The following is a 22,576-nucleotide window of genomic DNA, read 5'->3' as shown; positions in this document are numbered from 1 at the left end:
AAGAGAAGCCACCATAGCACAGTAGCATTGGGACTGTCCTAGAGGTGCATGTACCAGCTATGGCTCTCGAGAGGTCACAGTGAGACTCAAGAAATCTTGGGGTAAGATCATAGAGTCTCATGAACCATACTGAAGTTTATTTTGTAGGCACAGAAGCTATGGAAACTTTTAAGCAGGAGGAATATAAACTCACATATTTTTTTGAAAGTTGAAGGCTCTGGTGGTGCATTGAATAGCTTGGAGAAGTAGAGACTGGAAGATTCACCACGGCTTACAAAAAGGATTCCTTCCTCAGCTGTGGTGGCTGCGAAGGATTCCTTCCTCTCCTGGTCAGCATGATCCTGCCTGGAGCTGCCCCTCTGCTGCCTCCTACACATGACCTTCACTTTGAGTCCCTGGGCCAGTTGAGCCCTGCTGGGTTTTCTTTTGCTCTGATACGAAGACACTACCCAAACATCTCTCTTTCCTCTGACTGCTTCTCCACAGAGTGTCTTCCATTCATTCCCTCTCTTCTTTGAAAAGTGCCCCCACCTCACTCCACAGGAGTAGATTCCTGGGCCCATGTTGCTACTACAGGATCCTGATGCCAGACCTGACCACCAGGGCGGACACCTAACCAAAGCTGGCTGGAGTCATGTTTTCTCTCCCAGCAATCCAGAGTTAGGACACAAATGTGTATGAGTCAGACTCAGTTATTCCTTAAACTGGGAAGGTGAGAAAACCCAGGAGCTGTCGGGCAGGGACAGTCATGTCATAAGAATCTCTACCGAGCTGTGACTGACAGCCAGACAACACATGAGAACACATGTGGGTTGTACTCGGGTCACTTAGTCATCTCTAGGAGTTTTGGGCCTCACCGATGGGAAGAAGTGGAAGAAAACCCAGAATAGAATCAAGCAGGAAACCGGTTACATGAATCTCCTCAAGAGGGTTGGATTTGTAGATTCATGACACATAAGAAGCAGGGAAAGTGGTTGAATACAAGCCACTTAAGACTTCAAACGGGCACTGCCGTCCTGGGCTGGGCTGGTTCCACATCCAGGCCTCGGGCCAACCTGCACCTCAGCCAGCGGACAATGTCACCCCCAATCCAATGGGAAAGGTAACTCCTCATCGCTTGGTGTGAGAGAAAGATTTAGAGTTAAGTATAGACCAGAGGAAGTAAATCAAACTCATAGGATACAGAAAAAGTAAATCAAACTTACGGCATTAATATTTGTGCAATATGTTTGGAAGAAAATCTAAGTATATTTGGTACTTTAAGTACAATAGTGCATCTGGGATATTAGCTTAACAGATTAGCCTTGTGAATCCAATTTATAATGTATAGTTGAGTAACTTATTTTGACTTATGATTTTAAGTTAAGCAGGCAAAAGGATTTTATCAAAATTATAAACATCATTGGAACATTCAAGAAAACTTTGAATGTACTACACTTACATGTTTAAATCACCTGATGCAGACAATGTGCTGTAATATTTCAGGGAATGGACTCTAAGGCCAGGGTGACAGGCATGCAAGCCCAGCTCTGCCAGTCACCAGCTGTGTGACCTCAGACAAGTTATTTAGCCTCTCTGTGTTTCTAATGCCTCATTTTTATAGATGTGCTTCCAGACCTCATCTGGTGCAGTCATGACCGACTGAGGTAATATTCAGAAAGCTCTAAAACCAGGGCTGCTACAGGATGCCCTACACAAGTATCTGTTGGTATCATTATTAGATTATATGAGAACAACTTGAATACTTTCAAAGTTTTGCTTGCTAGACAAAAAAAATAAAAAGTAAATAAACATATTTGCTTTATAAGCTCAAAATATTCATAGGAGTTTGAGTAAATGAGTTTATAACCAAGATCTTTCTCTCTCTCTCTCTCACACACACACACACACACACACCCCACTGACAACAACAATTTATATTGACAAGTGCATCAGCAGAGAGCAGAAATGAAGCAGTTGTGCTGGGATGAACAGACAGGAGAGACAGGTTCCTCCCATCTCAGGTTCTGATGGGGCCCAACTGTGCATCCCACCCTTGGCTTTCAGCAGACACCCCTCTAGTCTTATGATGTAGTCCTCCTGGGGGCTCACGGTAGTCTGATTGGGTTTCTGTCACTGTCACTGTGTTGAGCGGGGCTCTGTAGGGCTGGCTTCCGTCTGCCAGCTCCACGTCAGCCTCCCCCTGCTGCTGTCCCACCCAGGCAGGAAGACAGCGAGCAGAGACCCCCCCCCCCCGCCCTTCTCCTCTGAGCAACCTCAGTCAGCACCAGGGAGACAGGCGAGAGTACCTTTTACTAGTTAGGTGACTTTGGGAAAAGTACTTAATCTCTTGGAGCCCCCATTAGTGTCAACTTAGACTCACTGTGGTGACCATTTGAAAGTAACAGGAATATTGAATCATTATATTGTATACCTAAAACTAACAGAATGATACATGTACATTATACCTCAATTTTAAAAAAATGTCCCCCTTAAAGAGAGTTTAAAAAAATGGTAACTATTGCATGGGTCTGTTGTGTAAAATGTTGTGAGTTAATAAATGTAAGGAACTTTGCAGTAGCTGGTTCCAGTGCCTTGTGAGCACTACATAAGTGTTAGCTTTTACTACTGCCTTGAATCAACCTGAAAATATGTAGCTGTGTTTCATACCTATTTACTGGTTTGTGCATCTTAATAGAGTTGAGAAACATTCTTTAAAGAAAAGGAGAAAATACATAAAACTATAAAGAAGGTACAGAGCCGGAAGAATTACGAGGGCCAGATGGCTTGGAGCTGTACAGAAACCCAGGTTCAAAAAGACTCCTGAAGCATATGTTGAAGTTGAAAACCAACAGCTGCCTCAAAGCGTGTACATCCTTGAGCATCCGTCAGTCTGCGGCCCATCTGTTTATCCATCGAAGCACCATACAGTTACTGCATAGGTTGACTCACGGCGTTCATTTCGCCAGGCGCTGTGCACCACGGGAAGATGACAGACTCAAGCTGTCAAGAAACTTTTGGTCTAAAAGGAGAGTCAGGTAAGCCAACAAATCATTTAAAAGTGGAATAAGAAGTGCTAACCTGTGAGCTTGCACGGGACCTATGAGTACTCAGAGGAGAAAGAGAAGTTATGGAAGGTACTCCTCACCTCCATAAATGCCTTTCTGGACTGTGTGGTTAAATCTAAAAACAACCTCACTAACTCATTGTTACACAACAAGGTATAATTCACAGGTATCCTTCTATTAGGGCTCCGTCATCCCTGTTGTACATAACGTACATGTGAGGAGGACTCCTGTTTTAGTAGAAATTACCAATATTCAACTGTTTTGACCCATAACAACAGCAATTTATATTCTTCATATAAATTCATGTATATATCTCATTTATATCTTTATTTATATATATATCATATATATATCTTATTTCCTTTCTGGAACATTCTCAAGAAAATTTTCATTTAAATCATTTAAGAATATTAATTTGTAGCTAACAGAATATTTTCCCTCTTCTGGCTAATACCAGGAACTATGTATTAAGATCCCATGGTGAAAAACAGGTTTATCTACAGAATTGTTCCAATTTCTAATCATTCATGGTTCTATGTTTCCCTCTTGTGGTAGAAAACAGAAAAACAAGCAAGCATTCCCACAGCCTGTAACACTAACTGGCTCAGGAGCATTGCACCACTCTAGGGGGCCCCATTCACCTGGAATACAAGGCAAATCACGTCCCCAGAGTTTCGGGGCAGACAGCCGTCGGCCCTCTATCAGACAAACTCATAGATACAGACAACAGAATGGTGGTTAGCTGAGGGGAAAGGGGTGGGGGGACAAAAAGGGTCAAGGTAGTCAAATATAAGGTGACAGAAGATTAGAATTTAGGTGGTGAGCACACAATACAGTTTACAGATGTCACATTATAAAGTTGCGCACCTGAAATTTATATAATGTTATTAGCCAGTGTTACTCCAATATATTTAACAAAAAATATTTTTTTAATGACAGTCTCGGCATACTGATAGAGCCTTAATGTCTTCTTGGACAAATACTGTCACCCAGTTCCCCTTATAAATAGCTTTTTAGGCTTCCTAACCTTTTCTCCCTCCCTGCTGAGGTCATAAGATAATTTTCAGACTGAGTCTTAGGTTGGCCTGCATGTAACAGGGAGCTAGGGGGTTAAGGACCTGTGTGGTGATACCTGCCTTGCCCCCTCCTCCCTTCCTGCAATGCCAGAGCTCAGACAGTTCTATTTTAAAGTCTCGGCCTGTGGGCTTACTTTCCACAATGGCCTCTTTGTTTGCCTGTGCTGCTTCCTCTACCTAGAATGTCTCCACTTCTTCCTGACTTCCTTGGAAGCTTCCTCTGACCACCCTAGGCCTTGAAATGACACTCAACTCAACTAGACACTGTCTCACCAGATTATAATGTTCACGGGACGACAACTCCACGGGCAGCTGGAGACTGTACGTGCTGCGTATGCCCATATGCCCCAAATGCACAGAACAATGCAGAGCAGTGAGAAAGTCGTCGGTCAGCGTTTGCGGGATGGAAAGCACCCCCTCCAAAATTGTTTGGGAAGAGCTGCTGGAGCAAGCAGACTCGAGCAACCACTGCCCTAAAATTTCGTGGGGAGACATGGTATGTAAACAGCAGCACTCTGACCAGCACTTAAGCTACTCAGGGGAAGTTCCCCTTATTTGGGGGCTGGCTGCTGTGTCCTTGTGAGATGAGACAACTGAGTACCAGGCTGATAACATACCACTGAAAGCTTGAAGTTATACAGAACAGGTCCCCCACCCCGCTCCAGGCTCTGGGCATGAAACACTCTCCATACAAAAGACATTTCTGTTCATAATTTTGTAGCCGAACAGGTGTGGAGCATCTTGATAGGTCATTGACACAGCTGAGAAGAGAAGTGAAACTGAGAAGGTGCAAGGTGGCTGGAGGGCTATTAGCAAAGAGACGTTTAAAGTATCTGTATTTCCCATCAAAATCCCCACTGCCCAGTGCAGCAGCCTGCTTACTATGGCTAAGTGTGAGCCATTAGGCTAGGTAACTTCCCATGCATTACCTTATTATTTCCTAAACACACCTCTATGACATGTTATTTTAATTTTACCAGTGAGGAAAGAAAAAAAGAGTTCAAACAGTTTGCATAAGATGAAATAGCTAATAAACTGCATATCCAGGGATCACTCTCAAGTCTGTCAGACACCAAAGGTATACTGCAATAAAATTCTCATGTAAAAGAAATGATTTTGACATCCCGCTAACCTCAAAATGGCGTGGTAGCTTTACATTTTGGTTATTCTTTAGCCATCTGAGCTTTGGACTTTGAGAGATGCTAGATAAAACTGCACGCTGAGATTTGTTTTGGCAGGAGGCTGACATTAGTCCAGTGGGTGGCTTTCCTGAAGCAATTTCAAAACAACCCGAACAACTCACCTTTGGGTTGTACCTTGGAGTTCCCAAAACCTTTAACACCCATTATTTAATTGTTATAAAACTCTCTGGTAGGGCAGGTGTTAGAATTAATCCCATTTTACAAGTGAGAAAACTGGGTTTTATTTAGATCAGGTAAGCAGAATACATGAGACTGCACAGTGAATTGCACAACTGAAATTTGAACCCTTCAATTCCAACCCATCACTGTGAACTGAAGTGATTCGGGAAGATTCAGCGAGCCATAAAGTGGCACGTCTTCCCTTTGGCGTTATGGCAAGAATCTATGGAAGCACTGTGGATCACGGAGCTGAGTTCTGGAATCTTCTCATTAGCTATTACCATTAGTATACTTTTATATAGGACAACAAAGGTATTGGCTACATGTGTTGAACTAGTGACTGCCTGGCCTCCACCCTCACTTCTCTCTTCACTTAAGTTTCCCCGGTTCCTCTTTATCATTCTGCATTTGCCTCAAAATTCACCTCGCCTGGGGAAAGAAGACATCCTTGTTCTCTTCCCCATCAAAGTGGGGTTGGGTGGCTCTCTTCTGTGTTCCCATGATTCCTTGAATAACTCCTCTCATTCAGCTGTAAGTGGGCTGAAGGGTAGATACACCCACCCATGTCCCCACAGATATGTCCACCTAAAACTTGGTAATGTGACCTTGTATGATAAAAAGGGTCTTTGCAGCTGAAATTAAGTTAAGGATCTTGCAATGAGGCCAACCTGGAATACCCAAAGGGCCGTAAATCTGATAACGAGTGTCCTTAAATGAGACAGAAGAGAAGAAGACACACAGAGAAAGCCATGTGAAGGTGGAGGCAGAGCCTGGGGTGAGGCAGCCACAAAGCCAAGAACACTGGCAGCCAACCAGAGCGGGAAGCGGCGAGGAAGGCTTCTTCCCCAGAGCCTTTACAGGCCCACATTTTGATTTCAGACTTCTGGTGTCCAGAATGGTGAGGAAATATATTTGTGTGATTTCAAGTCACCCAATTTGTAGTCATTTGTCAGCAGCCAGAAGAAACTAATATTCTATTCACACCATGTTTTTCTAACTACCTACGGACACTCCTCTACTAGCATGAGCATCCTAAGACTTTGTCTTATCCACCTTTGCACCCCAACCACTTCACACAGTGCCTGGTGCATAAAGAGTGCTCCACAACGCTTGTTGCCTGAACAAACCCATGCAGTCCAGGAGGTTTACGGCACTGCCGGCAGACATTTCTTGTAGCTTCCCATCTGGCACATGACATTGGCCTAGGCCCATCCTAAAATATCCATCTTCAACTATCTACTGCTAGCTCTTGACTTCAACAAAGGGAAGGTCTGATATCACAGGCCAATGGGCCTGTGACTGAGACTTACAGCAACTGTGAACCTCTGCCTCCCAGGTCAAGGTCAAGGGAAACTGTATGGAGCAAGACAGGATAGGACATCTAGGTGGTGGAGGTTGCGGCAGACACAGAAGACCTCCTCTGCCCTCCAATGGCATCAGCATTTGTAATAATCATAATAATTGCTAGAATCATCAGAATCTTCTGTTTACTAAACACAATGTCAGGCTGTATGATAAGTGCTTCACAAATTTTACTTCATCCTCACACGGATCTTTCAAGGTAGATATTATTATTAGTCTTTCTATACCAAATCTACATATGGGGAGCTGGCTAGATGTGTGGAAAGTGTTTTCTCACGGACTCGACCACAGAGAGCTTGGTGCCAGCTGTGCGGCTCAGCTCAGGGAGGCAGTTTGGCTTTCGTGACAGGTGACAACCTCACTCCAATTCCACCTGAGTTTCCTACACTAATTTCCCTTCTGTTTCTTTTTTCCTTTTTAATGGATTTCAATTTGCTCCGCATTCCTCCAAGTCCCACAGAGGCGGTGGAACATAACAGTTTTCCTACTAAAGCAGAAGCTTTTTCCCGACCTCCACCTTGTTACGCCATCCCAGCTCCGTTTTCTGGCCTCTTTGCAATCATGGGGCAATCTCTTGGAGTCAGGTAGGCGCAGGCCTCACATCCAGGTTTCTGGTTCTGTGGCATAGAATTGACAGCCTGTCATCTTGGGTCAGGGCCACTCTGACTACTTGTGTTTCAGCAAACCTTCCCATTATGTACAATTTCTAAATGCCTAACCAAAGCATGTTTAGATGTTTACCGGAATGGAAGAACACGATGTCCCCAGGCCACCACGGGAGATGGCAGAGGAAGGCAGAGGCCAGAATCTCCCTCAGCACAGGGCAGTGGGCTTGAACAGTATAAAATACAGTGGCTCATTTTAAAGTTATGCCAGAGTATTTTCATCTAAATTAATGTTACTTCCTTCAAAACAATCACCTTGGGAAGTGGGCTGAAGGGTAGCTACCCCCCTATCAACCCTAACAATTTCAAAACAACCCTAACATATTTACTCAACATATTTACTCAGCACTATCTTTACTCAAACAATGCTGACATGGCACTAACATTTCTGGAACTCTTTTTCGGGCAACTGTCTTTACAGTCTGTGGCACTTTCTCTGAAAGTCTTCAGTCATAACAAATGTCATCCTTAGAGAATAGATTTGAACTTTGGAAAGAGACAAAAATTGGCTGGAGCCATGTCTAATGAATAAAGTGGGTGATCAAATCTTGTTACATCGTTTTAGGTGAAAAATGAGGCATGACTATAAAATAATGTGACTGGTTTTCCTAGGTGACCCATAAACCGACTGGCTGAGAAATAATTCCCATAGAGGAGTTTCAAAATGCTCTGAGCACTGGACGCATCACTGGAGTAAGTGTACCATTCCCAGGGTGGTGATTTGGCAGGATAGAAGACTAATTTGGATATATAAGTTCAAATATGTTTGCAAAAAAGGAAATCTGATTGCTTACACTCATGAAAATGAAGAAGCTATTCTCCTGGAGAAATTTCTCCTCCTTTCTGGACAGCCTGGTCTGCTCTGGACTGTCATTTGCTGAGAAAAACAGACTCATCTCATGCAGAAAGCCTCCTGGCCAGACCACCCCCTCGACTACATGCAGGCGGGGGCAAGTGCCCTTGCCCTGAGCTCCCACGCCATCTCTTTTCCTTTAGGTGTTAGTTCTCATACTAGATGGGGGTGGCTGCCTTTGTGTGTGTGTGTGTCCATATACTCCCATTCGACCTGTCTCCTTGAGAATGGGGTCATTTTCCACTGGGTGTTTCCAGCGCACAGAACTGGGCACCCAGAAGCCTGGGGCACTAATTCCTGGTCCAGACACGAACCCTCTGCCTTTGCTTCTCATACTTCTGGGGGCTTCTCTTGCTAAATGAACTGCCTCTGCCTGGCAACCAAAACTGAACATTTAGTCCATGTAAAATCCATCCACATGAATTTATAGAGACCTACAGTAGAGTGGCAGTTGCTTAGTTAGGTTTGAAAGCACAGGACAGCAGGAGGGATTAACTACTAATACAGTGGGCTTCTTTTAGGGTCATAGAAATATTCTACATTTAGACAGTGGTCACGGTTGCACAAATCTATAAACACACTAAAAAATATTGAACTGTGCACTTTAAATGGGTGAATTGTGTGCTATGCAAATTATATCTCAATAAAGTAGTTTATTTTAAAAGTCCACCACGATGGGAATATTTTTGCCTTGGTTACTTTCTAAGATGGAGGTTAGAATAAATGATAGTCAAGGCCTCTTCCAAAAACCTACTTAGGTATAGAAAAGTAAGTTTCTGTTTTCTCTCTGTGACCATGTCACTCGAAAATGACTGAGTGGTTTTCAAGTTTGGAAAGCATATTTAAGATAGCGAGGACTGTCAGGTGTTACTCAACATCAATGCTCCCGTTCATTTAGCTTGATACCCACACTGCTCAGCACCCAGCATAACAGCACCCAGCACACAGCACCCAGAATAACACTGACACTTCCTAGCTTCCCTTGCTGCTGGAAGAAGCCTTAGATGTACAGTCTCTGAAAAAAAAAAGTGCCTTGCTTTCTCTGTCTCCCATTCCTAAAGGCCAGACTGACCCTGTGGCGGTAGGCAGCCATCTGGGATCATGCAGGTAAGGGCAACTCGCCAGGGGAGGCTGAGCAACAAAATAAACATGGGTCCCCTTATACAACGGGGCTACCATGTAGGCCCTGGAGTGCCCACACCCAGCCTACCAGAAAGACCTGTTACTATGCATGTTTGTTTTGCTTAAGTGACTTACTTTGAAACAGTTATATAGCCAAATATACATTTTAGCTAATAATAAAATTTGGTTTTCTATACCCAAACAGAATCTAAAGTGTGTGGCATCGGCATACTTCTTATGCCATGGCATTAGTGTTACCACTGCCTCCTTGGAAGGCAGACCACTGTCCAACCAAGCCTGCAGCTCTAGGCCAATGGTTGGGAGAAGTCACTAGAGGAGTGTTGGGTGACCGCTTCTATATAGACGGGAGCTCAGGCAAGGACGAGCCAGTCTGCACAAATATGAAGGTTACTGCTCTGCTAAAAGATCTTCTTTGACTGTGGATTGCAAACACTATGGCTGGTGACTGCTCCACTTATAACTATATATACTTATTGGAAGGAGTTTGGGGAGCCTCTCCTGGGGAAGAGTCATATGTTTCCTGGGTGGAAAGAAGAACGGGCATGATTATCTGAATAGCCAAAGAGGTGGCCCCTGGCAAAAATTTCTAGTTGCACCTGCTATTTAAAGACATACATACTGGCTTAAATGTTTTGTTTTCCAATGTGGTACTTTTCTAAGAGATTTTAAGGATGATTTTGACTACACTAAAGTTTCACCTCCTGCTCTAAGGTGAGAGTCCGTCCCATGGGAAGAAGTGACTTCCCAGTATGAACTGGATGACAGTTCACAACTGTCATCCACCTGACTCCTGGGAGACCAGCTGGTCCCAGCATCATATTCTACTGGCTCAGTTTTTAATTTTTTATGATCAAAGGAAGAAAAACAGTCATGTCTTGATGTGGATTTTGCCTCTGCCTTTACATTGGGATTCCACAACTGGTTTCAATTCAATCTAATCGTGAGAAAGTGGCTTCAACCCAAGTAGCAAGGTCTGCACACTTCTCCTCTCCAAATGCTCATTTACTGAAAACTTCCCCCAACTGGCAGTGTCCTCAGCCACTCCCAGTGGGAACGTGGTACTAGGAGCCCAGTCCTGGGGTGTCTGTGTTCTCCTGTCACCTCTCTCACATTCTAGGAACACAACGGGCAGTTCCCAGTCTCTTGCCCTGGACTCTGTGACCCGTGAGACCTGAAATCTTTGCTGCAGAGGAAATAAAGTAATGCATGTGGAAGTACCTTGTAAAATATAAAACATGAGGTATGTTTGAAGTGAGGTTAACTCTTGAAGAATATAAAACAAAAGTATATAGTTGGGGGGTGGAGGAGCCTCCAACCTGCCTCTTCAGCATGCTCTGCTCTCTCACCTTTGGTTCCATCTGGGACACTCTTTCCCCTCTTCCCCTCCAGGTCTGGGTGTGGTTGTCACTTCCCTGCACCCTACACCTGAATCAGGTGCACCTCTGTTCAGCCCTCACCGCTTGCCTCGCTCACCCCCATCACAGCTCTGCCTGCACCTCTGCTTTATCCCAGGAGTCAGCTCTGTTTAACAGACAGGCTCATCCTGCGCTCCCTGCCAGTGTTCGTAGTCTCGCACTGGCCAGTCTGGTCCCATGGTGGCCACTCAGCGCACTGACTGAGCCCACTGGGCTCGCAGAGTATAGGAGTCATTTCAGCTCATTTCCGCAACAGGTGCTTACAAGCAGGCTGGAGTTCCGTATAAGGGACTAATATTTGATGGAAATCGAACCCATACCCCCAAATGCTACCATACAGTGATCCAGGCGGGAAGCACTCCTTGGGTTGAACCAATCACACCCAACAGCAGCCTAAAACAAATTCACAATTAGTTGTTAAAATAAGCCATACAGTTTATATCTACAGGAAAGCAAGATCTCATCGTCCTTACATGCCATTAACACCAGTTTAAAGGGAAGAAATGAAACTTAAATCTGGGAAGATTTGTATAACGTATGGATGGTCATATCAACCCAGGGAGTGCAAGTCGGCATTTTGCAAGATCATTCTCCAGGTCCTCTGGCAACCTGGTCAGACTCATTTATATATTAAAAGCTCTGAAAGTCCAACTTAAGACTGCCCAATCCAGTTTTCCCCAACTTTTAACCCTGATATGATAATAATCCCCAGAACTACCTGCTTTGGGATACACTTATTTATGGAAAAGAACAAATGTATGAAATACCAGAAGACCAGGGTCCAACTCCACCGTTACTACCAGTTTGAGCGAGTCACCCAATCTTTCTGTACTTGTCTACCACACTACATCTTTTCAGGAGCACTGGGGTACTCAGGAAGTGGGTAAAGAAAATGTTTCCACTATGAAAACACAATGTTCAAAGTGTCTGCCACTCGTGATTAAGCCTTTATTGGCTTGACTGGCAGTCCCCAGGCTTGACTCACCACTTCTATCTTCCACCTCAGAGACTCTGCTAATTAATGACCAGGAGAAGCATTGGGAAGGGGGACTTCCAATAATTAAAGTTTAACAAACAAACAAACAATTGGCATCCCTCTCCATACCCCAAGGGAAAGGCACATCCTTTTCACTCTCCCCCAGCAACATCCCCGAGGGCTGCCCCTTTCAGATTTTCTTCCCCTTCGGAGGATGTAGGTGAGAAAAGTCTTTCCCTAAAGCCCTCCGTGGGTCTTCAATGACTTAAGGCACTCAGTAGCCATTCTTAAAACGTGGTTCCGAACTTTGAGCACAGCTTCAAAGGTAATGGAATGCTGGGATATGTCTGTGTGGACTTCATTTAGCGGAAAATGACTGGACCAGTTCAAACCTTCCTAGTCAACTTTCTTAAAGGTGTAGCCCACTCAAATCATTCTCCTGACAGCTCTTTGAAAGTCTGAAGGGGGTCAGAATATGCCACTGCAGTGTAACAGTTATTCTGAGCTGAAGACATTTGAGAGAAAGCATTTTTCTGAACTCCTTTATCTGCCTACAAGCAGTCTCCTCGGTTGTCATACATCCCCTCCTGGAGACAGTTTCTAGAAACCAGGGATGATTGACTTTGCTCACCACACCACACTTAAATGGATACTATCACTATCACCCAAATAGATCGTCTTCACCCATTCTCTTAAGGTCTTATTTTTCCTAAAAGTCATTTGTCTTTTCCATAAGAGCCCTTTTCTCCCTCCCCCTCACCTAATAAAATGGTATATAAGCCTAAACTCTAATTGCTTCCTTAGCTGAGTCTCAGCTTTCTGTAAATTTCTACAAATATGATAAATGTGTGATAAAATCCTATCTTTTGTTACCACTCTGTCTCTTGACAGTTTAACTAGTAGGATCCATAAGGTTAGAGAAAAAGTTTTTCCTCCTCCTCAAATCCAAGAGGAGGAAACAAATTTATTTTTAAAATTCGATCAGTGTTGCTTAAACCTCTTATTTTGTCAAGATAAATTTATAATACAACATTTGTAATATACATATAATAAACTACATGTATTACTGGGGCCCTTTGTACAATGGAAATTTGTACACTTCTTTATTTGGAATGTAATTGTACAATGTGAAATGATTAACTGTATTTATCCTTTACTTTGAACTCTTCCCTTGCCTGGAAGTCTTCCCACAGAGAAGTCCGCACGGCTCACTCCTGCAGTTCATTCAGGTCTCTGCTCACCTCAGGGTTAGCAGAGGTTTTCCCAATTTGCACACTAAAAAGAAGAGCCCACCTATGATGCTCTCTCCTTTACCACGTTTTACTTTTCCTCAGAGCATTTACCATCTTCTGATACACATGCTGACTTATCATCCCCCTCCCATCAGAACCCCACAGCTCCATGCTGGCAGAAACCGCTCAGTTCACTGCTGTGTCCTTACTTCCCAAAATAGGGCCTGGCACACAATCGGTACTCAATAAATATTTACTGAGTTAATGAATCACTCTTTTCTATCTAATCTTGTTTACCAAAAGAAGCTTTACTGTGAAAAGGGAGAATGTTCTTCTTTCTAGTCTTTAATGATCCATGGCTATCAGATTTAGTTAAGAAAAGAAGAAAAAGGAGACCTGGCCGGGGTGACTCAGTTGGGTGGTGCATGTACCATTGATCCCCACTCTGGGTGCACCTGAGAGGCAACCAATCACCCATAGATGCTTCTCCCTTGCATGGACGGTTCTCTCTCCCCCTGCCTCTCTCTCCAAAAGCAATGGAAAAATGCCCTCAGGTAAGGATTTAAACAATGTTTTAAAAAAAAAGTTTTTAGCAAGAGCATTAGTGAAGCCAAGAAAGAGAAACTCTTAATTTTACTTACATATTTCACATAACAAAGATTAGTGGCTAAGTGCCCAGCTCTAAGAACAGTCCTTTTTCTTCAAGACACTTTGCCTTTCTGCCGTGTCCCTCTCCTATACGGTGGCCCTTTCTGTTTGCACGCTGTCTGCTCTTCAAGACACAATTCAATTTCCATCTCTTCTTTCCCCAGGTCAAAATGTTTTCTCCCTTATTTGCACTTTTTCTAATTCTGCTCTTTGCATGTGTATTTCTTTAAAAAAAAAGATTTTATTTATTTATTTTTAGAGAGGGAAGGGAGGGAGATAGAGAGAGAGAAACATCAATGTGTGGTTGCTGGGGGTTATGGCCTGCAACCCAGGCATATACCCTGACTGGGAATCAAACCTGCGACACTTTGGTTCGCAGCCCGTGCTCAATCCACTGAGCTATGCCAGCTAGGGCTGCATGTGTATTTCTTGTGCTGTATCTCCCCCAAGAGACTGCACATTCCTGAATGGAAAAAGACAGTACCTTATTCATCCTGGTACTAAATGTCTGTTCAACATCAGAAAGCTTACACAAGGGGAGAACAACCATTCATAAGCCCATCATAATTAAATAACTTTTTTTTTCAAACACGGGAGTTACAGCATGTTAAAAAGGGATCCAAAGATGTTTCTCTGCCAAGTCATCCCTGCTCGAGGGATATCAGATTTTAAGTATGAAAAACAAGAGGCCTCCACCTAACACCAATTACCTCAGGGCCCCAGAACATTCTCCCTTGTGCTGAGTGTTGTCATTTCCTTCTCAGAACTAAACATGTCCTTTCGCCTGGGTTTGCAGCTGGGCCTCATGAGAGTTCGGAAGAGTGATCCACCCCAAATGGGACATAAGTCCTTCTACTTAAAATGAAGTTCTCAAAGCCCCAGTGGTTTGGTCTGAGAACCCGAGACCTTTAACCTTTGAGTCATGTATTTAATACCCATTTGGTGCAAATACCTGACACTAAAAGGGAATCATTTGTTTAATGCTGGGGTCCTTAACTCTGACTCCTTAGGCCCATGAGATCCGTGGATGGGATGTAATGGGGTCCATGAATTTGAAAGGCAAAACAAACCAAAACATCTTTATTCTCACTAACCTCTAAATGGAATTTAGCATTTCCTTTAGTTATGAATGTAGGCAACAAACCACAGTCTTTATTATTTATTTTTATTATTATTACCACTGCTAATACTACTGCTACCTGGGACTTAATCATCAGCAGAAATCACAAGGATTTTCATTTCACAGTGTAATTATCTCAAAATATTGAGATTGTAGATATCTCAAAATACCATTTGTACTTATCACTACTCTAAAGTAAGACAATACTAGACCCTCCACTGAATCTTGTTATTTAGTATATCAATAATGGAGACTATATCTTGCTATGTTACAAATTTGGTTAATATTTTAATAATTGTATTTCAATATAGTTTTTTTCCTTTGCAATCCTTTGTACTTTTTAAAATGGAACAATTCTCAGAAGGGGTCCACAGGTTTAACAAAGGAATTCATGGCACAAGAACTCCTGTGACCTGATGGAAGAAAACATGCTTCTTCATCAAAATACTTCACAAGTTCCATAAGGGCATTCATTTTATTCTGCTGAAGATGATAAACTAACCTTCAAAATATCTAAACTTCCCTTTACTTATGAATTTGAACTTTCCCCAAATCCTAACACTGGTCATTTGCAGATCACTGGGCCCAACAGTGATTTTTAGAGACCAGGAATGGTTTGAACCAGTAGGGAGTCTGCAGTAGGAATCTCTTAGAGTTTTCAGTAACAGGGGCCAAGAAACTCCTTTTTCAGTTGGTCTAATCCAAGCTGTGTTTTTGCCACTTGTACCCAATCGGGTTCTGACCACCATGAATCCCTCTATGCTGGAACCAATGAGGGTTAGAGGAGGGTGGGAGACCATGCTGGTATCTCTGTGTGTGTGTGGGGGGCGGGGGGGGGGGGGGGTTAGTATCTGCATCTGGTTGAGTTGGCTGACTCAGTGTCCCCATATCAGCAGAATGTTGATGGCCTAAAGTCCCATCCCCCTCCAACAAGAAACGTCCAACAAAAGGTTTCTTCACAAGTGTCATCCAAACAGCTTCCAGGTGAGAAGGAGTGGCTATGTTCTTTTAAATGCACTGTTTCATTTGATCCTGACAAGAGCCTGGGTATGTACCACCACTTCCAACTCTTACACACAAGGGGAAATAGAATCAGAAAGTAAATAACTTGCCCAAGAGAACCATCCTTAAGTCCTCTGATATTTATCCTGCTTAGAATTCCTCTGCCTTGGCAACTCCAACTAATCCTCTAAGCCTCAGTTCAGCTACCACCCTTCTGTGAAGCCTCCCTCACTTACCATCCTCTCCCAAGTGCGGCCTTCCACGCTCCTGCCCCTTCAGAACCTGGTATGTACCTCCATCATAACCCAGAACTACTTATTCTTGTCTACTCCTCTTCTAGACTACGCATTTGCTGAGGGCGAGAATATTTTGTATGCCAAGTACTTAGCACAATGTCTGATATGAAGTCAGCACATGATAAATGTTCAATGAAAATAAACTTAAGTGCTGGAATACACTTCACAATTCAAGGCAACTGAACAAGGATTCATTGAATGCTACATGGTCCTAGGTACTGCAGATACAGATAAAACATAGATCTATCTTAAAGAAGCCTACTCTCTAGTTGGGGAGTATCACATGCAAACAGAAAATTTCACTAGGTTTGATTAGTCTATTCTAGAATTACAGGCCTATGGGAAAAGATCACTTAATGGGAGGAGAGGGCACAGAGGGGTTGTTGGGGAAAGGTTTCTGAAGATGCTATCCGAATTTAACGATACCAGAAGAGAAGGAAGACCGTATTTAAATCCATGGTAAGGAGAGAGAGAGAGACATGAGAGACAAAGAGACAGAGAAAATAAAATCAGAGAGCAGCAAGCTGAGGACAGAAACCTAGAGAATAGTTGGGGTTTGGGTAGGGCAAGCAGTGCAGGAAGAAACCCAAAAAGTCTGAGTAGAATCAGGAGACAGTGGTCAAGAGAAAGAAATGAGAACGCTGAAAGAGTACAAGGTCAGCAGTGATCAATGCAACAGGAAAGTCAGAGAAGATAAGGCCTAAAAAGTGGTCAATGGATTTAGCAACCAGAAAGTCAGTGGTAACCGGGTGAGAGAAATTTTAGTAGAGTGGTGGGGGAAGCAGAGTCAGATGGCAGTGGGGCTGGGAAGGAACGGGAGGTGAGAAATCAACAATAGTGAATGCAGACAAGTTTTACAAAGACTGGCCAAAATGGAGAAAACAATGGAACAGTATCGAAAAGGTGATAAGGTTCAGGTGCAATTTTTTTTTGTCTTAACTGTTTCCTTCCCACCCCACATAACTGCCAAATAAACCATTTTCCTTTGGACCCCTAAAATTCTTACTATGCTACAAGCTTTTTAAGGATGAGCCTTGGGTCAGAATTGTCTTTTTATTCCACATATTTCTCAGTTCACAGCTCAGTGTTTGTTGAACAAATGAATAAAATGCAAATTCACCACAAGTGATAAGGAAATGAAGGGATCTACTGGGATATAACTAGTTTGTTCTTTCAAGAGAATGTGTGGTTGTCTGAAAACTCAGGAGCATAAAGAAAACAAATCCAGACAATGTTTGACCCAGGGAGGCAGATGTAGATTAGGTCCAACTTAGATTTTGGAGACCCCTTAAGAACAGATCTTTAGATTTAAGCTTCCCTTCATTCCCAGAAGCTATTCGGGTTGTGTACTGCATTCTCAGTGCTGCTATGTCGGTTCCTGCAAATTATTTATCTTGCCTAAGCTTCCTATCCTCCTCGGCAACTTGAAGATGCCCATAATAGCACCTACCTCGCAGGGCTGCAGTAGGTTAAGTGAGATTCCAAAAGTGAAGGACTTCTCAGGGTGCTTGGCAAAATGGCACTCAATATGTTAATAAGATAAATAAAGCACTATTAGAGTGAATTAAAATATTAAATGGAATGAGTTTCAGAAGAGATAGTAAAGGTCAAATCTTATTTTAAATATAGAAAACTTGTTCTTTAGAAAAACTCGTTAGAAAACGTTTTATAAGAGTGAACAACCAGCTCCAATTTACCTGTTTCATAAATGTATTTTTTTCCGTGTATCAGGTTTACTGCAAAATCTATTTCAAAGTTTCACCTATCCCAGTGAACCTGCCCCATTAAGTCAGTTAACGTTCCTTAGGCGGGGAAAAGACCCAAAGTGTTGCATTAACTTCCTGGCCGGCTGTCACCTCTTGCCCAAGAGCGCCGCGGGCTGTGCAGTTTGTGTTCCAATGAGAATTCAGCTCCAGCCCCCTCCGGGGAACGGATCCAGAAGCACCAGTGGGCAAAGACTAATAGCCTTTTCAAAACCCTGCTCCCCAGCAACCAGGTCCGCAAGGGCAGGAGCTCCGTCCCTCTGCAAACCGAGGGGTAGGGAACAAGACTTCGCAACCCTCTCGGGGCTCCGCCGGCCTGACACACCAGGGGGCCAGTGCTCCCGCCACCCCGCCCCACGGGGTCGGGCTCTGGCCCAAGACAGCGCCAGTCCCAGACCAGAATAGAAGGCCACCGGGGATGCAGGCGAGGGGTTCTGAGCAAGGCGGTGGCCTCTAACCTTTCTGGGTTAAGGCGACTGCACTCCGCTGTGTAACTGTATCTTCAGTCGGGAAAGGTTCAAGTAAATGTCAGAGGCCCCGGGAGGGGAGGGAGGAGAGAGGGGAGGGGCGGAAGGCGGAGGCAGGCTCCCCAAGGTGGAGCCCCGTTCCCCAACTCGCACCTCCCAGCCTGCAGGGAGTCGGGGAAGCAGCTCCGGGGAGCAGAGTGGCCACTTTCCCACGGACCGCGACCCCTTCCGGCCTTCAAAGCCGGCAGGAGCGGGCGCCGAGGGGCTGGGGGTGGAGACTGGGGCAGCCGCGCACGCGAGAGGACGGAGCCCTCGCGGAGGCGGGTGGCTGGCGAGGGAAAACGGCAGCCGCACGTAGCGCACGGCCCCGCGCCCGCAGCGCCAGGCGGAGGAGGCGGCGCGCGCTTACCCCGTTGGCGGCAGCAATGCGAATGATGAGCTGAATGGCCTCCTTCATGTAGAACCTGCCGTCCCCGCCCACCACCAGGGTGGCCTCCTGCCGCTGCGCCGGCTCCACCGTGGAGATGATACTCTGGATGAAATTCTCCGCGTAGTTGGCGCTACTCTGGAACACCTTTACCCGCTTCCGCAGCCCGCTCGTGCCCGGTTTCTGGTCCGGGTACGCCTGGGTCTTAACTGTCACGATCTTCACCATGTTGGCGACTTGCTTCCTGGAGCCGGAGCGGACTCTGCTCACCGAGGGGCGGCCGGAGCACTGGCTGCAGCTGTTCTAGGGTGACTGGGCAGGCGGGGTCGGGGCAACGCTGGCCCTCCTAGCCGCGCTCGGCCCTTCTTAAAGGGACAGGGGACAGGGCCCTCCCTCCACCGCCTCCAGGCCTCATTAGATGTGGGTGGAGCCTCTCTGATTTACCCTAACACCCCCACTGCACCCCAACCAAGCCACTACAAAATGAAACCCTCAACTCCTCCCATAAATGGAAGGGCAGAGCTTGGGGTAGGGACGCGGTCATAGGACAACTTGAGGCAAGGTGAGAAAAATACAGAAAGAGCATAGCGATTTCATGTGGTTTGGCTAGAGTATCATATGTAAATAATTTTCTGGAAACCTGTTCTGGCAAAAGTGCCAGCCTCAGCTAGATTTTGACTCCTCATTCTTTCATTCTCTCTCCAAATATTAGGGTATGTGTGTTAGAAAAATGAGTCGCCTCTAAAGGTCTAACTCGCCCATGTAACTGTACTTCCACTGGTTAGGGTAGTATACTAATAACTAAGGTTTACTGAATATAATATTTTTAATTCTTCCTAAAGTACAGATTTCCCTCCTGTCCCCCGTTTTATGCTTACGAAACAGATTCAAAAAATAGAATGGCTCATCAAGGCCTTACAGATAAAAGTACAGGCAGGAGGCCAACTCATGTGGGTATAGCTCCAAAACTAGAGCTCTTACCATGATATTTGCCTGCGGTTGTCACCAGATTTGACAACTAGGAAATCAATGGACAGGGAGGCCTTGATAAACAGGGGTACCAATATAAGATAAGGCTGAAGACAATTACTGTCAGAGCCCACCAGTTATTCATGTAATGGAAATTTGGTGAAGAGATCAAGGAGGACTGAGGTGGCTGGAAAGGATTCATGGAAGAGACAGAGTCAAGGAGAGGGACTCCAGTATTTAGTAGGAACCTTAAGCTCAGCATCTCCCTTGATTTGGTGACAGTGATTGTCTCCTCTGCTTGAGAAGTGTGTCATTATGGTGGAGTGGGGAAAAAATGGACTTTTTCCTCCTACTTAACAAGATGTGTGACCTGTTAATATCTGTGGGCATCCATTTCTTTACTACAATGCACACAAAACCTGAGAGGATTTCTGCAAGAACCATCGAGGTTTTGTATGTCAGTGGTTCTCAGTTGTGGATACCTGGTAGAATAACCTGATACACTTAATAATTATCCATATCCAGTCCAAACAGACTCAGTCATTATCAGCTGATGTAAGTAAATCACTGGGCATGATACCTGAAACAGAGGCCCTCAAAAAATATTAGGTCCCCTACCCTAGTTCCAAAATCAGAACTTACCATTAATCTGTGAATGTGATTATATTTGTGCCCTTTTAGTGGTTAATTGGGGTATCTTGATCAAGCAGGGGGGTTGACAGACCTGCATGACCTCTGAATCTCAGCAATCAAGTGTTGACACACAGGCTGATGTAGGTGCTATGTCAATATCGGTAGGTTTTGACATAGTCATGATAGATGAGTTCCCGGGCAAATAACACGTGAAAAACGAATCCTGGACTGCTGGTAAGGATTTCCAGTATTTACACAGAAATTCACAAAGTTTATAGAGTATCAGCTGTGAATTAAGTACTATAATCAGCCCAGTTTATAGGCTAGAGAATTGATAAAGTGGTGAATGTAAATCCAAGTTACCTAACTGCACAAAATGAACATACAGCATTGAGTCACTGAGTCTTAGAAATGCTTGTCTTGCGGAGTTGCATGGATCAAATTAGCTCCCAAATATAGAGTTCCTAATACAATACTAATAAATACTCAATAAATGGTAACTTTATTATTATTATCCTCACCTGAGGACATTTTTTTCATTACTTTTAGAGTGAGAGGAGGAGAGAGAGAAACATCAATGTGAGAGAAACATTGATTTGTTCCCTCCTGTGTGCGTCTGATCTGGGGATCAGACCGAAACCTGGGCATGTATCCTGAGCGGAAATTGAACCCATAGACCTTCAGCTATGGGACAACACTGCAACCAACTGAGCCACACCAGCCAGGGAAATAACTCTATTATTATAGAGTGATGGGCCCAAATTCAAATCCCATGCTCTTTCTATATTCTTCACTACCTTCAGAACTAGGATGGGACTTTTCAAGAGGAGTTATTCCATAAGTCTCTCACCTCAGAAATTGTGACAATTAGCTTTAACTACATAACAAACCGCTCAAATTTAGTAGCTTCAGGCAATCACCATTTATCATCATCATCATTATTATTATTGTTCATGATTTTATGGACAGGTCTGCTGATCTTGGCTCAGCAAGTGGTCCCCTGGGTCCTTGTGTCCTGGTAACTATGCCTAACCATGCAATCTCCTTGTATTACTTATCTTGATGTGTAACAAATTACCCCAGACTCAGTGGCTTAAAATAACATCCTGTCATTATTCCAGTTCTATAAATCAGAAATCTCTGTGTGTTTGGCTGGGTTGAATGCTGTGTGTATGTGTGTGTGTGCGCGCACAACAGGCGCCAAAACTAAAATCAAGGTGTCAGCTAGACTGGGCTCTGCTCCCAGTCTCATCCAGTTTGTGGGCAGGATCCATTTTCTTGCCATTGCGGGTCAGAGGTCTTTGTTTCCTTGCTGGCTGTCAACCAGGATCCACTCTCTGCTCCTAGAGGCCACCTGCATCGGGTTCTTCTTATGGCTTCAATCTCTGACTCCCTCTTCTGCCATCAGCCAGAGAAAACTCTTGTGTAATTGGATTAGACACAGCTGGAAAATCTCCCTTTGCCATGTAATGCAGCAGTTATGGGAGCGAGATCTAATTGTGTTCACAGGTTCTACCTGCACTCAAAACTGACTTCAGAGATTTCCAAGTTGTAGTGTTGACAAAAAGCAGCAGAATGAGTTCTGTTCCCACGTGGGTGACACTGGAGTAGGAAAGAAGCCACTGCACCAGAAGAGCTTATGGAAAGAGAAATGAGAGTTCTTGACAGCGCAGACCAAAAATAAGACTGGATGACTGTGCGCTCCATAGACATTTGGTACCAAAGGGCAGGTATTCTTGTTCTCCAGTGCTTTGGCACTGTATGAACTAACTGGACCTAATGATAGCCACAGATGGGCTACCTCAGCCAAATGAAATAGAAGTCAAGATGCATTTTAGAAAAACGAATATTATTTCCCAAACACCTAACTGTGGACTGAGATGTATGCCTGCTCACAGAAATCTAAGTCTCTGCCACCAGAGCAGAAGGGCATTTTGAAAATATTAATTGCTATTTTAAAAAAAGTAAGTTGCCTTTCTTGCACAGTTAGATTATGGTGAGATGTGTAATCCTTTCACCTATTGCCTAATTTCATATTTTTTCACATTCATATGGTTTATCTACTTTCATTAATTAATAGTAATAAAAATCCAAGATGCAGTCAAAGATGTGTCAAAAGAT

General features: G+C 44.1%; 1 protein-coding gene across 2 annotated transcripts in view; it reads right to left on the bottom strand.

The window, feature by feature from the left end:
- Window positions 1–19,270, bottom strand: part of PGM1 (phosphoglucomutase 1) — a 57,170-nt gene extending 37,900 nt beyond the window's left edge. The window contains exon 1 of one of the 2 annotated variants that reach the window (XM_028511984.2): window positions 18,836–19,270. In XM_028511984.2, the coding sequence (XP_028367785.1) occupies window positions 18,836–19,081 (246 nt within the window). In that variant the 5' untranslated portion in view covers window positions 19,082–19,270. Of the gene's footprint in view, window positions 1–18,417; window positions 18,748–18,835 lie in introns of those variants that run through there. The other variant, XM_028511986.2, reaches the window with a different exon arrangement.
- Between the last annotated feature and the right edge of the window lie 3,306 nt (window positions 19,271–22,576).

Source organism: Phyllostomus discolor, chromosome 5 (assembly GCF_004126475.2).
Source record: "Phyllostomus discolor isolate MPI-MPIP mPhyDis1 chromosome 5, mPhyDis1.pri.v3, whole genome shotgun sequence".
In the NCBI taxonomy this organism is placed as follows: Eukaryota; Metazoa; Chordata; class Mammalia; order Chiroptera; family Phyllostomidae; genus Phyllostomus; species Phyllostomus discolor.
The sequence above is the reverse complement of the archived record's forward strand: the minus strand, read 5'-3'. Positions and strand labels throughout refer to the sequence as shown.